This window comes from Mus musculus, chromosome 8 (assembly GCF_000001635.26).
Source record: "Mus musculus strain C57BL/6J chromosome 8, GRCm38.p6 C57BL/6J".
Taxonomy (NCBI): Eukaryota; Metazoa; Chordata; class Mammalia; order Rodentia; family Muridae; genus Mus; species Mus musculus.
In genome coordinates, this window is record NC_000074.6 from 40,558,079 (window position 1) to 40,574,213 (window position 16,135).

At 41.3% G+C, this 16,135-nt stretch overlaps 1 protein-coding gene across 6 annotated transcripts in view; it reads right to left on the reverse strand.

Annotated features, from left to right (window-relative positions):
- Positions 1-16,135, reverse strand: part of Mtmr7 (myotubularin related protein 7) — an 86,737-nt gene that overhangs the window by 9,880 nt on the left and 60,722 nt on the right. For 5 of the 6 annotated variants that reach the window (XM_030243678.1, NM_001040699.1, XM_017312902.2 and 2 more), the window contains 4 exons: positions 5,882-5,991; positions 4,492-4,617; positions 2,779-2,828; positions 78-278 (listed from right to left, as the gene is read on the reverse strand). In XM_030243678.1, coding sequence (XP_030099538.1) covers positions 78-278; positions 2,779-2,828; positions 4,492-4,617; positions 5,882-5,991 — 487 coding nt within the window. Of the gene's footprint in view, positions 1-77; positions 279-2,778; positions 2,829-4,491; positions 4,618-5,881; positions 5,992-14,629; positions 15,329-16,135 lie in introns of those variants that run through there. The other variant, XM_006509469.4, reaches the window with a different exon arrangement.

The following is a 16,135-nucleotide window of genomic DNA, read 5'->3' on the forward strand; positions in this document are numbered from 1 at the left end:
GCAGTTCTCATAATTATGAAAATCTATATGAAACTCCCAGTTGCCCAAATCATTAAAACTTGGACACCAAGACTTACTTGAGTTCTCGCCTCTCCTTCTGGCTATTACACAGGAAGTTCCCAAACTGGCAGGAATAAACATGATGCTGAATGTGAGTCAGAAACCTCTCGTTGAACTCAAAGGCGCAAGGGAACTGTTCCGTTAGCTGCCAGACACACTCAATGAACTGGTCGATTACTGGAGAGATTTCTTTTGGGTCACCATCTAAGTTGCCATATCTATAAAACAAAGTATTCTAGACGTTATAACATAGGAGGTTTTTGTTTTAATTAGAGACTTATAGATGCAACGATCATCATAAAAGCAACTTTAATTCCTAAGTAAATTATAAAAATTTAAGATGAAATAGGAAAATAAACTTTAAAAGTCCAATTGGAAGATAAAGATTGTAATGAAAGTCTGGATGGAGAAGAGAATATGTGAGACAGAAAGCTTTTCCTGAACAAGTTATACTTTTTTAATTAAAAGTTTACTTTTGAAGTTTGTTAGGTTGATACAGAAGCAATTCTAAAGCAACTGCATGGCTAGCTGTAAAGGGAGAGCTGACCTAGACCCCACACAGCCGTGCTCCCACTCACAGTTCTCTATTGAGACTGTCAGTGAATGACTTAGAACAACCCTGGGTCTCATCCCCAGCCCTGTAGCAGCCTGCTTGAAGGTGCCTTTCCTCCCATCCTACTTACACTCTGGGGACTCTGCAGAACCTTGCTGTGGAACCAGCTTGTCCTCTTTCCTGTGGACATCTCAGCTCTCCCTTCATGTCCCATTACGATTCCCATTGCTCTTTGTCAGCCCCTGATGCCTAGTAGCACTCTCTCCTTGGGGCACCTTAGTGGCCGTTTCTGGCAGGGTCTTTGGGAAGGAACTTATACTCTTCTTCCTGTCCTCCGTTAGGACCTCTCTCTCCTTTAACAGCCTACTTACAAGATTTGGTCTCCTGGTCACACTTGTTTACGGTGGACCCCACTTCTAGGTTTGAACAGGATCCCCTTAGCTCTCTCCTGAAACCCCTTTCAGCCTTTTCTCCTACCCAGTTCAATCCCTTCTGCCACCCATAGACTTGCACAAGCATTCTCTACCAAGCAACCACAGCCACACTCCTAAGAACTAAAGAAGACAACAGAAACCAAGGAACAAAACACCCACCAACCAAAGACAATTCCAGGTGTCAGCACCTAGAATTATAATCATTCCAAACTCAGAAGCCCAGACACCAGTATAAAAACAGTAACAGCCAGGACTGCATGTCTCCCTAGAGCCCAGCAACCACATCACAGCAGGCCCTGAGTATTTCAACATAGCTGAAGCACAAGGAAAAGACCTTAGAATACCCTTTAGGAATATTATAGAGATCTTTAAAGAAGCAAATAAACCCCTTAAGTCTGAGAAATCACAAACAGTGGGAGGAAATGAACAAAACAGCTGGAGCCAGGAAGTGGAAGTGTAACCAATAAAGACAACCCAAACTGAGGGAAATCTGGAAATGAAAACTTGACGGCCAGGCGGTGGTGGCGCACGCCTGTAATCCCAGTAGTTAGGAGGCAGAGGCAGGCGGGTCTCTGAGTTTGGGGCCGGATAGGTCTGCAGAGTTAAGTTCCAGGACAGCCAAACCTACACAGGGAAACTCTGTCTGAAAACAAAATTTAAGAGCTTGAGTAGAGGCTGGCTTTTCCAAGAGAAATTGATATAGAAGAAATCTCAGGCATTGAAGACAAGATAGAAGAAATGGATACCTTGGTCAAAGAAAATGTTAAATCTAAAACAATCCTGGCACAAAGCATCCACAAAATACTACCGCTCTACTAAAAGAACATCAATAAAATAACACATAATGGCATTCTATTGTACTTACAGATCAGTACTTGCTCAGCCATCATCAGCAAAGCTCTCTTTTGCAGCGGAGACAGCAAAAAATGCAAAGACCCACAGCCAGACAATATGCAGAGAGCGGGAGACCTTAGAACACTCAGCTCTAAATAGTATGTATCCTGGCAGAAAGAGTATAGGAACTAGAGGGTTGGAGGAAGGACACCAGGAAAACAAGGAAGGCCCTCTAAATCAATATGGTGCCCATATGAATGCAGAGACTGAGGCGGCCCGCACCAGGTGGGACCCTAGAGCTAAAAGAAGTGGGTACAGGTTCCTATTCCTAATTCACAAGTTATCTCCAACTGACCACATGCAAATGGGAATTTAAGTTTCATCCAAGGGATCTCATTAGGGAAACAGTACTCTTAAGGCACACTGAATGTCCAGCAGTAGATGACCAACAGAAAACAACTGCATCTTTGGAGGTGCCTTGTCTCTTCATGTCATGTCAGGGCTGTTTGTTTGTTTTCCCATTTTTATCTTTTAAATTGTTTTTTTATCTTTTATTGTTTTTTACCAAACAGGTTTGTATATATTATGGCTTCTGGTTTTGTGTTTTTATAGATTCTTGAGTGTACAAATGAGTAAGTCTCTATATTCTCTTAGAATTTTCTTAGGCTCTTTTCCTTTTATTTGTTTTGTCCTATTTCAATGTGTTTATTTTTGTTTTATCTTCTTCTATTTTATTATCATCCCTTAGATACCTGATCGTTTTCTAACGAGAGGTAGAACGGGGTTAGATACCTATGGGGGAGTGTGGGGAGGAACTGGGAAGAGTAGAGAGGAAAAATGTAACCAGGATATAGTATATTAAAAATAAGCATTTTCAATGAAAAAAATATTGCTTACCTATGATTAAATTTATGTCCGAAGGAAATCCAGTCCTTTTCAATTAATACCTACACATACACACACACAAAAAAAGAATAAAATATGGAAGCCTGTAAGAGAAACATTAGAGAAGCAAACTAATAAAAAAGGACTGAGTTCATGGGAGCAAGGGAAACTCCCACACGACTGAGAATATGTTCTCCCACAGGAGGGGTTCATTTGTGCAAGAGCACGTGGTGTTCCTCAGAGGACAAAGGCCCTAGCACCCGTATGGCTCCTCACAACTGTCCATCATTCCAGGCCCACACGCACATGGTGCACACATACATACTTGCAAGCAAAACCTCTTATACAAAACAATAGTAAATAGATCTTAAAAGAACATTATCCAGAATATATCCAAAATGAAGGCCTTCTCTATGAAAATTAGAAGGCATGTGTGAGACTGCAGTAGCCACCCAGAGTCCTCCCGTGTGCCAGGCTCTGTGCTGTCATCTTGCTGGTTTGACAGCCATCATTCCCCCCCATTCTAGAGAAGGGGAATAAAGATGAAATGTTCTCCACAAGTCAGGTCTCAGGGACTTCATGTCCTAGTCTCTCTATTCTTAACCTCATCTGTTAACCAACATGGATTGCTGATGAAACTATGGAATAATTTCATGAATATCACTCTTTAGAACTGACATCTGCCCTCCAAATGCCTTTTATAAGTGTAATGGCTTAATGTGGGGGGTTGTTGTGTAGGAAAGAAAAAGACTCATGGCGTTATGTACATAGGACATTTGATGCTCTCAACTACACAAAGGCATCGAGTCTGCTCAGGAATACACCACAGAGGCAGGGACATTCAGATCTCATTTGTCTAAAGTAGTATGTTCTGAAGAAGTGGCCTGCCTCTTCGGCCTTCTCCCCAGGGGAACAGCTGACATGGCTCACAAAACTGGTCCAGTGATACAGATTTTTGTGTGTGTGTAGTTTCTGTGAGCCTCTGTCCCAAGCAGATTCAGGGTCCACCAAAGTACTTTCTATCAACTTATAGTCAAGAGGCAGGTACCAGGTCACCTAGTCACCACACAGCCCCTACAGTCTTTTGAAGGCCTTCTGCCAGCTCATTCCTAACATGCCAGACTACTGCAGCTAAAGTCAAAGTCAAATTGTGATGTACACCCAAAAGGTTCCAGCTCTCAAGATGTGTTCCCAATTACAGCAAAGACAGAAAACACTGAAATTCAATACTATCATGCAGTTCTGTCAGGGAGCACTTAAAAAATAGGAACTTAGGAGTGAATGTTGTTTCTTTTTTTTTCCTTCCAAGAACTATTTGTATGCACAAAACTGAACTTTTCCAATTTTTTTTCATGTTTTCTGCTGATATAGTCATACACTACTCCAACTTGAGATACTTAGGAACAAATTATGTATACAAACCATTATTTTCCAAGCTTTTTAATATATTTTATATTTATATATTTTTATTTTATATTTATATATTTATGTATTTTAAATTGTGTCTGAATTCACATCTAGGAGCATTGAGCTAAACTAGTTTCAACATCCTCAATATTGATGAATTTCAAGCCTGTTTCAATTTCTCCCCTTTAATCAATCTTGCTGATGTACTAAGAGAAGAACAGTACTGATTAGACAAAAAAAAGGTGACAAGATTCTAAAAATGAAGTGCACTGCTGGTCAAGGGTCTGCCTGAGTCAGGAAGGTTCTCGCCAGACTCACCATGAATCCTTTCAGAGTCCGGTAGTAAGGGTCCAGCAGCAGGCTAGCCACCGAGCACACCTGGGCCGTTCTGTCCCAGCCGTCAGAACAGTGAACAAGCACACTTGCCCCTTCCTCTGAAACTGCCTGAAATGACAGTCACTGTGACCATTAGGTTTGGCTACAGACTAAGAGAACTCACAATCAGCACTTAGGCCCAGCCTTCTTAGAACTAGCAGAGAGTTTTTCTTTCTCATTACATTTCAAAGCCAACATTCAAATCACCACAAATTAACAAATGTACTACTATATGAACTATGTAACACACCTTTATGACCTGTCCCCACCTCACCTGCAACACAAATCTTACTGAAATTCTGGGGTTTCTACAGGCCTCTTCTAAAATGGAAATGTACATAAATTCTAATTTATCAAATTATAAAGTTGCAGATAAAAAGAAAAGGGCCAGTAATATGTTCAGATGAAGAGAAGGTAAAAGACTATGTCAGGAACTGTATGAAAGAATTTCTTTTCTTTTTCTTTTTTAGTTTTCCGAGACAGGGTTTCTCTGTGTAGCCCTGGCTGTCCTGGAACTCACTCTGTAGACCAGGCTGGCCTCAAACTCAAGAAATCCGCATGTCTCTACCTCCCGAGTGCTGCGATTAAAGGCGTGTGCCACCATTGCCCAGCATGAAAGAATTTCTATCTGTTCTCACTTATGTGCATCTTCAGCTGTCTTGCACTGGGAAAGACAGTGATTATGTAGCATTTATCATTAGTGAGAGTGAGTGTGTGTGTGTGTGTCACTCGTGTAAGTAAGAGGCTTGACTTCATACTGCTTACTACTGCATCCACAGCACAATGCCAGGCACTAAACAAGGATGAATAGCTAATAAACAGCATCACCGTCACAAAGTCATGGTTCTCTCTAGGCAGAAATCTAAGAGGAATTCATTTATAGGAAACCCCCAATGTCATAATAGAATTATTAGACACCTTACTTTAAACATTTTATATTGAAAAAAAACTAGTTTACATTTACGTTCCATCAAGGCTCTTCCAATGGTAGAATGGAATCTGTTAGCTTTGCTTAAGTCATGACTGAAAAGCAGGATCTACTGACTATAACCTAAGCCCCCATCACTGAGGGGACAGTCTCCTATAGAAAAGTCTGTCCTTTATCCAGGGGTAAATCTGATGAAAGAGAGTATTCTGGAAATATTTTGGCATTTGACCACTTTCTTAACCCAGTTATCTGCCCACTGCACTCTGTCACAAAATCATGTTCACTACCTGAGGTCAGCAAAGCCTGCTACCCACTCGTGAATACAGGAGAGCCGACAGGAACACAGCTCTGAGGTTATGCTAGCCTCATGTCTACTCCCGTAACTTTTTTGCTGTCTTCACAAACCTTTGCAATGAAGATCCCTGCATCCATGATGGCTTTGATGTGCCTCAGCCAGCCTGAGTTCTCCAGTCCCCACAGGAAATCACTCATAGAGGGAGATTTAAGTTCACACACTGTAAGAAAAACCATGTTACAAACGTGAAATTAAGGCAATCTCTCATTCTACATGACCATACTTGAGAGTGACTTGTTAGCTTGTTAGCTTTAGTAGATACAGTCTAGCTAGTCAATAATTATCCAAGTTGTAAAATTAGACTCTATTGAATCACTTCAAATAAGGCTTTAATTATTTTTCTCTGATAAGGTGACACACTGAACCTATGAGAATCCTAAGAGTTATGAAAATCATTGACGGTTGCCATTGCACAAGTCCAGCACAGACTGTCCACTTACCTTTCTGGTGAAGACATTACAATTGTACAGCTAAGGAGCACTTGCCTTAAGAATACTCGGGGGGGGGGGATATCATCGCAATGCTGAGTCTAGCAATTAACCAATGAGAATGGGTCACCATCTCAGTGCTTTAGGACTGTTACAAGAACTCACAATGGAATAGTCCTAAAAGTATTCCCCACATGGAAAGGACAGAGCTCCTTTTGGCAGCAGCCTAGTAGGTGGCAGTGTAACTTGTGTACAGAATGAGGTCTACACTTTTGCTCCCAGTCTCCTGGATCAGGCCCTTGACTAAAAGAAAAGCAAGGATCCCAGCGATCTCTATCTTTATACATCCAAAGCAGGTATACAGGCCCTTCTAAAAGTATCATCAACAAGAAACAGTGTTGTCAAGAGCTCATCTTGTATTTAACACAAGAAACTAAAAGCCTTAGAGCTAATAGTCTATGTATCTCCAACACAGCATCTCACACCTTATGAGTATCCATGGGTACAAAAAACTCCGAAGCCCTATAGATAAAACTGGGAAAATTAAATAGTATGATCAATGGTTTTATTTGCCATAGATATAGTCTATGTATGCTCTAAGTATATTCTATGATTCTCTCATCCATGTAGTAAACACACAAGAGCCAGGTGCTCTGCTTCCTACTCCCAACTGTCAGTATGTGCTGTATAATCTTACAGTTGTTATTCATCCCTTGGAGCCTCAGTTTCTTCAGTCTTTTTTTTTTTTGAGATAATTTAATTACATCTCTTCTTTCCCTTACCTCCCTCTAAACATCCCCATATACCTCTCCCCATTCCCCCTTCAAATTCATGGCCTATTTTCTCACTTAACTATTATTGCAAGAGTGTGTGTGTGTGTGTGTGTGTGTGTGTGTGTGTTCCTAAGAACAACCTTTTGTGTCCATACAATGTTATCTGTATGTACGTTTTTAGGGCTAACTGTTTAGTACTGAATAACCAATCCATGTGTATGCTCTCCCAGGAGCAGGGGCAGTGGGGGTGGAACTACCTCTCCTACTCCCAGATTTTCTCAGTTGTCTATAGTTCTTTGTGTACAACTGAGGCTCAGATTACATGGTCCTCACTGTTGCCTCTCAATTCCAGATCTCTTTCATAATTCAAATGAGAGCCGGTAGAAGTTCTACGGATCAGGTGTCTTAAGCCCTGCCTTGAGATACTGCTTGCGACTCTTCCCATAAATGTACCACCAATTCCTGACACATTGACCAATGGAATAGAATTGAAGATCCATTTATAAACCCACACTCTTATTGTCCCCTAAGTTTGACAACGAGGCCAGCAATATGCATAGGAGAAAATGCATCTTCAGCAAATGGTGCTGGTCAAACTGGATAGCTACTCATGGAAGAATGAACCTACATCCTTCTCTCTCACCCTGCACAAACCAAATGGAAATGACTCAGAGACTTCAAAGCAGTATCTAAGATAACTTGAATCTGTTAGAGGAGAAAGTTGAGAATAAACTTCAACTTGTAGACATAAAAAAGGAATTTCTGAACAAGGCCCCAGTAGCACAGAACTGATAAATGAGTCTATGAACCTAAAATACTGCTGAACAGAAGGGAGCATCATCATTCTGTAAAGCAAAGGAGGAGCTTATAGAATGGGGGAACCTTCATCAGCTACACATCTGGCAGAGAGTTAATATAGCTCTTAACCGCATTAGAGACACTTTTCCTTTTCCTTTTCTTTTCTTTTCTTTTTTGATTTTTTTGAGACAGGGTTTCTCTGTATAGTCCTGGTAATAGATGGCAATTAATATTTGGTCAATATCCAGAGTATAAGATACTGAGCATCAGGGCATGCTGAACCCTGAATATCTTTAACACACACGCACACACGCACGCACGCACACGCGGCTCAGGGATCATCACAGAGGAGAAGAGACTACAAGGAACCATGGCAGTGGATGACTAGAACAGAACTGATTTCTGCACCCACAGGACAGCAGCACATATGAACTCAGCATGCACAAGACATGCAAAGCTCAAGGCTGACAAAAGCCCAGTGTAGGACGAGGGAGGTGGTCACAAAGCCCCACATCTAGCCGAGGAGATATGGCCATTAATTACTGCTGGGAAAGCAAGAGGGAGAGTTAGCTTTCTGCAAGGATGTGGTGGTCTCTGACAGGCCGTAGATAGTCTTACACCTACACATATACTGCCATCACTAAGGGGACACACTGGTTTTTAACATAAAAAAAAACCAAAACAATATTGGGAGGGAATATGTGATGGTGACAAAGCAGAAGCCAAAGAGGAGGGACTGAGTGGGTGATGGTCTTGATTCAAACACACTGTCTCAAACAATATATAATTGTAGTCTCCCCTCCCCTAGCCTGAAACCTGCTTGCTCAGGGGTGGAGCTTCCTGCTCATTCGTTCTGCCACGCCCACTGCTGGAACCTGCGGAGCCACACACGTGCACCTTTCTACTGGACCAGAGATTATTCGGCGGGAATCGGGTCCCCTCCCCCTTCCTTCATAACTAGTGTCCCAACAATAAAATTTGAGCCTTGATCAGAGTAACTGTCTTGGCTACATTCTTTTCTCTCGCCACCTAGACCCTCTTCTCTTCCAGGTTTCCAAAATGCCTTTCCAGGCTAGAACCCAGGTTGTGGTCTGCTGGCCGGACACAACAATTGGCGAACCAACGCGGGACTGAGAAACGGCAAAGGATTTTTGGAAGAGACGCTGCTGGTTCGGAGCTCCATAAAATAAAGGATAAGGGAAATTCATACCGGAGAAGGTATGGGCTAAGCTGAGACAGCGTTAAACCCGAGCGCTGGTTCACTTAGGTTCAGCAGTGAGGAGCTGGGTAATAGGCGGTAGGCCGTAGCTCTCCGAAGCTACATGAGGTGTGAGAAAAGAAAGGGTTTATTAAAAGGAATAGGCGGATTGCCCCAGTTAATAAAAAATGCATCATAAGAAAGGAAAATGTCCCAAAAAGCAGAGAGAAATATCTCTCTGGGCCTTATAGCAGGAGTACTCTGTTCCCTTTTGTGTCTTGTCTAATGTCCGGTGCACCAATCTGTTCTCGTGTTCAATTCATGTATGTTCGTGTCCAGTCTGTATGAATGAATGTTCTATGTTTTGTGTTGGATAATAAAGATGGTATAAAAAACTTTATCTGCAAAGCCGAGAGCTGCCACGTGTTTCAGCCAGGAATCAGACACGTGGCGAGAGGGCCCCTGCTGGAAAAACTGTTTGTTTTAGGAAATAAAGGCGAGTGCACAGCCTCTAAGTTTCAGAGTAAAAAAGCTAATAAATGGTTCATGATTAATGTGTTTGACAATGGTAAAGTGTTTTTTATTTTATGATTGTAGCTACAAAAATTATTATTCTCTGATTGGTCTAAATGTAACTGCTTCATTTGGTCATTTTTATTGGTAATGTGCTCTGAGTGTTTTCACAATCAGCTCATAAGTTGTTGGTTAAGATTAATAATTGTTACATTGCTACAGATGGTTAGTGTTAAATTTGATAACTCAAGTTTAGAGTCCTTCCGACACATGGCATAAGGCAGCCCAAGAGGCTGGGTCTCTAAAGATATTTCTAGTTTAGGTAATAATGTGGTTCGTATCCTAAATAGTAAAATTTAAGATAAGATTTAAAGCAATGTCTCTTTATTAAAGCATTAAAGCTTGCTTTAATAGGTATTCATAGGTATTAATTGACATCCAAACTTCGTAATATGATAGTAATGCTTCTAATATTGATTTTAAAGATAATAAATTGTTTTAAACTTGGGTTTTGCTTTCCCAAGGTTATAGGTATTATCCTAACCTTGCACAAAAAACTTAAAAATTATGGTTAAAACTGCTATTGTTCCATTGACTGCAGCTTGCAGTTTGATTTCAAATTTAAGATCTTTAATTCACCTGTATACTGTAATTAAGATAATTACAAGAGTAATCATCTTATGAGAGTGCTCATACAGCTCACTTCATACAAAACTGTGACAGAGTTATCTAGTTATGTTTGTCTTTGTAAATAGATTAGACAAACAGTTTGGTTATAGTTGCTGCCTGGCAGGAAACTGCAGTACGGGCAATTTTTTCACAACACTAAAGTTGTGAAGAACGTTTTAACTGTAAGTCATCTTAAGAAAGAGTATCATAATTTAGAGGCGTAGACAGTTATATTGTTTCTCTAGAATCGGTCCTTATTACAGGAGGGCCAAGATGCTCAGATTAAAAAGTATTTTACGTTTGAGTCAATGCAGGGCTCTGGGCAGCCCTAGAGCGGCTTGTGGCCTTTCTTTTGTTTTGCAAACAGTGCCTGAGAAAGATTTTTCCCTGTGTTCAAGAGAAATTCTTTTTAACAGTGTTGCAGATCTATTCAGATGTTTAAAATAATGCTTAAATTCAAAGAGTTTTGCTTCTAGTGAACTGTAATCACTAGAAAATTTTGCCTCTAGGTATGGCTAATGTAACTTTACATTATGTAAGAAAAAATTTTATTGTTTCTGCTTCTATACAAGAAGCCAAGAGTTTTAATCTTTCAGTGTATATTGTTTCTTAAGTGAAAAGTATTTTATTAACTAATGCTTCTTAAAGTTTACCTTAAATCCTTGCTCTCACCCAAAAGATTCAGAGACAATATCCTTTTATTACTTAGGGTTTTAGTTTACTACAAAAGTTTCTACAAAAAATAAAGCTTTTATAATTGTTATTAATTGGTAATTAAAAATTGGTTGTGCCCAAAACAATTCTTTGGCCAAAAAGAAAACATTATTGTAAAGTCATTTTTCTCATCCTCCCAGCCGATCGTTGGCCCACGTGGGCCCAACTAGCTTCTGTGGGGCGGAGTCTTAAGACACAGTTTCCCCTGTTCCAGCACAGATGATCTAGTTGTGTGCTGTAGATGGTGTTTTAAAATGCTGAACAATCAAACCTTAATTTGTATATTAATAGTCAATGCCATATCTCTGAGCTCGCAATTGCTTAAATTGTTCATCCCTCAGATACTATTAATTCTCAAATTTACAATTGCTTATGCATATTTCTAGTTAATAAATAAATAAATTATGCACATGTGACTCTTAATAACTTTGCAAGCCTTCTAGTTACAACTGCTCCTTAAGATTGAAATTGATTGAAAGTGCAATTAGTCACTGCCCCTTTACAGCCATGTATTTAAAATATTTTGTCAACTAGTTATTAATTCAAAAGTAGGTATTATAAAATTTTAAAACTTTAACTTCTTAAAAGACAAAAAAGAGAGAAATTGTATCCCCGTGCATGCTATTTAGTGCATTCCCATGCACACTATTAAAGTCTTACCTTTATTTTCAAAATCTAATATTTAATGTCAAAGAGTTTAATAAATGCTTTATAGTATCTTAAAGGGATCTACTTATTGGCTTATAGATTGATCCTAAAACAGCTACCTTATTAGAAAAGGGAAAAACAGGTTTTCTCCACAGAACGCTGCAGAAGCATATTGGTAAATTCGTGTGACGAGCTGGTAGGTAAGTTGACTCATGTCCTGATTGAATTGACTAAAAAACTAAATTAAATTCATGTTTTAGATCCATCCTTACTTGTCATTTTTCCAGTTTAGACTAGCTTCTAGCCTTTTAACTTTATGGCAATAGTACATCAGGGACTGTATATTCAGACTTAGTAAAATTAGTCATTTAATAGAGTCATAATGATTTTTCTCCTTTCTTCAGTGTGACCAGCCATTCTAACTCAATCTTAGACTGGTCCTAATATTCAGTCCAATGTTAGAGATTCCTATATTCTAAATTACCTAGCAAAGTTAATTCAGAGCACTTCCCCCACTTCCCCTAGATCCCTAACCTCAGAAGGATTGCTGGCCTTACAGCTAGTAGAAAAAGCTATTAAAGAGCAATTGGTCACTTAATACATTGGTAAAATAGGACCCCCTGACTAACGAATAGAAGGGTCCAGATCCAGTTCTAATTTGGGGTAGGGACTCAGTTTGTGTTTTTTCACGAGATGAAGATAGAGCACAGTGGCTGCCAGATAAATTAATTTGTTAGATGAACACAGATTCTAAATCTTCTAAAGTATCACCTTGAGGACTAAAATTCCTCTTTTGCTTAAAAGTCGGCTTGAGGACTCAGGCTCTGAAAAAAGCTACTCTCTGAGCCAGCTCCCGACAGGAGGCCGGAGACTAGCCTCAGCTTTACAATTTGCATTTGAATAAAGTACCTAGACTTCCCCAAAAGAAGTTCTGCTTTCCTACTTTCTCACTGTCCAGATTTTGTCTTTCAAGCAGGTAAATCAACATTCTCAAAGAGGACCAGCAGATGTGCATCCCCGCCCCCCTAGAGCACACAGGTGGCTGCTGTTATCTCCTTTCCAAGGACATTTCCAGCATGTGGCTTTCAGTCTGAGTTAAAAATTAGGTTTACCAAGAGGGCTAGAAAAGTAGATATTTCTATATTAATAAAGATTGGTTTTTATTTTGATAGACAGGCTTAGCCCCTTAGCTGACCTCTGGCTTTTCACCCTTGCTGTTACTGCAAGGTGTCCTTAGCTCCTTAGGCTGTGGAAAAAACAGGGATGAGGAGGAACGACTTCCAGCTCCTATTTTAGCCACAAATCGTGGTGTTACTAACGACATAATTCTTGCTTAGGCTTTGCTAATTCTGAGGTTGATAATTCTCCTTTAGGAGCTGCACAGCACTCAGAACTGTGCATACTGGTTTGTAATTGTACAAATTCAGTATGGGCATCGCTTGGTGCAGAGGTACTGCAAGGGAAGGTCCGGCTTGACCATTTCTGAGTTTCCTGTGAGATAAACCCGGTTTGAAAGAGGTTGGTACCAAATTTTGGTTAAAAATAAAAAATATTTTCCGGCTCTACCTCGCCTCCCCAAAAGGTACCGAGAGCCACATGTGTGGGTCTTATTAATACCCACGGGAGGAATCGGGTCCATGTCCACCCAAGCCAAGGTTAAAAGCCCACTCATCTACGGATGAGAAAATCATTTGATCACCTCAGTTAAGCGTTGCCTTATTTAACTTAATTAATAGGGGGGAGAGAGATTGGAGACGTACTATTGAAAGGGCAAGCCCTTCACTGCCTCCCACCCAAATAAAAAAGCCAATTGGCCTTGTACTGCAAGAGCCGGTCGAACTCCTTCTCCCTGTTTCCCACCTATCATCCAAAAAAGCGGAGAAATATCAACTTAGTGTTATTATAGTGTATTTCACATTTGTTCAGTCAAACTTAGCCAGAGTTCCAACGCCCTACTTAAAATTCAACTAGAAAGTTACCTACCAAGTACTAATTAGCATTATAAAGTCAGAGCCTACAGCTCCAGGCTTTTCAGTTAGTTGTTCACTAAGATAAGAAAGGACAGTCTTAGCCTTATACAGTTTACCATAAGAAAAGTTAAGGAATCCCATGAAAGCAAGTTTTTTCTTTAGCCCTAGATTCCAGGCAGAACTATTGAGCATAGATAATTTTTCCCCCCTCAGGCCAGCTTTTTCTTTTTTTAAATTTTGTTAATAAAAGGGAGGAGATGTAGTCTCCCCTCCCCTAGCCTGAAACCTGCTTGCTCAGGGGTGGAGCTTCCTGCTCATTCGTTCTGCCACGCCCACTGCTGGAACCTGCGGAGCCACACACGTGCACCTTTCTACTGGACCAGAGATTATTCGGCGGGAATCGGGTCCCCTCCCCCTTCCTTTATAACTAGTGTCCCAACAATAAAATTTGAGCCTTGATCAGAGTAACTGTCTTGGCTACATTCTTTTCTCTCGCCACCTAGCCCCTCTTCTCTTCCAGGTTTCCAAAATGCCTTTCCAGGCTAGAACCCAGGTTGTGGTCTGCTGGCCGGACACAACATATAATAACATAACTTTTTATTATTTTTAGAATCTAACTACCAGATAGCTTAAAAACCACACACACACTACTCACAGCTATGGCCTGCATTACATTTCTGTGGACAGTGGTGGTGTAGGCTGCTTATGGAGGTTTACTTTGCTATACATACCTTTAAAATACACTGTCAAAGCAAATTACATAAGTAAATTGTAAAAGCATGCATTCCCTCAAACACGCTAGGTCATTAATCTTGCTGCAGTTTAAGGTATGAAAAGCGAGAAAAAGTCACTCAGAAAGGAAGAAAGATCATTCAGGAAACATAGCACAGAAAAGCTAATGCTCTAATGACTCCCAGAAAGCAATGTAGCCACGGTGCACCGCGGAAGTTTTCCTGAGCTCAGAGAAGAAAATCATTAGCAGACAGACAGTGGAAGTTAACTGCACAGGCCAAATGCCAGCCCCTCGTTGCCACCAAGAAAAGCTCAGCCTGGCATATGCAGCAGGCCCTCCACGTGGCAGACTCACCTCAGTCTGTACACACTGCCCAAGGACACAGCCCAGCAGGAAGGGAGGTGGATTCTAGCACCCTCTCTGAGTTTTTAATACTCCCTGGATGCCTGGTGCTTACAACATCCAACCTCAGGCCATGGCCCAAATTTTTCAACTTAACCTGAAAATACACACATTCCAAGGAGAGGCAATGAGAGTCAGCTGCTTCCATTAAGTCTTCCATACAAAACACTGTCTTGAAGTTATTTCAGTTAAGGGGCCTACCCTTGGGTTGATATTGCAGGACCTGTGGGTTGGTTAGCATACATATTTCTTTCAGAAAATCTAGCAGGCCTAAGGGATATCTGGACAATGGAAATGTGTAGCTCAGCCCAGGACAAAGGCTGTTTACTTTCTCTTCCCACAGGGGGCAGAAATGACAGAAAGTTTAAAGGTCAAGTCTCTAGACTCTGCAGGTAACCAGGAGACAGCCTGTGCTGACAGTGAGCTGGAGAACTGAGCAGGGTGAGAGAGTACACCAGCGTCTGTCACAGGAGGGATGGGCTTCTGGGCTCCTGCCCTGTCAGCTCATTCCTTCCAGCTCCTGGGTACCAATTCTGCTTGGGAAATTAATCCCCCACCTCCCGCCCCCAGACTTCAGGCAAGGTGACAGCTGAGAGGATGTTTTCCCCTAATGGCCAGTGGCCACTCAAAGCAAACAGCTCTGTGGATGATTAACACACATGACAGATGGGGCTACACTTGAAACTGAAACAATCAGTGCCCAGGCTTTTAAATATGAAACTGTTGTGTTTGTTTGGATAAACTCAGGATAAGGGAGAAATACTGATTTGTTCACTCTTGTTGCCAAACCAGAACCAATATTTACAAACCATTTTGCTGAACAAAGTCCATGTCAGCTGACCTCAGAAGCATATGCCACAGATTGCAGAGAAATGTACCTGCCAGCCTGGAGCTAGACGCTGGGTCTCATGATACCGTTTTATATAACAGGGCATTTCTACTGTACAGGCACACAGAACACTGCAAAAAATGACAAGCCAATATAAAGTGTACTTTAGGACTCAACAAACAGGAAAGTCACCCAGAAGAAAAGCCAGCCTCACCTGCTCTTCCCCACACACTGCCTCCTGTGCAAATGTTTTACAAGGTGAGGGAGGACATGGCTGGCTCCTCTTCTCCCACTGAGGCCAGACCTGGCAGTCCTCTGCTATATATGTGTTGTGGGAGGTGGGGGTGGGGTGAGGGTTGGGGAGCTAGGACCAGCTAGTGTGTGCTGCCCGGTTGGTGGCTCAGTGTCTGAGAGATCTCAGGGGTCTGGGTTAGCTGAGACTGCTCGTCTTCCTATGGGGTTGCTCTCCTCCATCCCCTTTCTCTTCCAGCCTTTCCCTAATTCAACCACAGGGTCTTCAACTTCAGTCCAGTGCTTGGCTGTAAGTATCTGCATCTGTCTCAGTCAGCTGCTTGTTGGGCCTCTCAGAGGACAGCCATGTTAGGCTCCTGTCTGTAAACACACCAGAG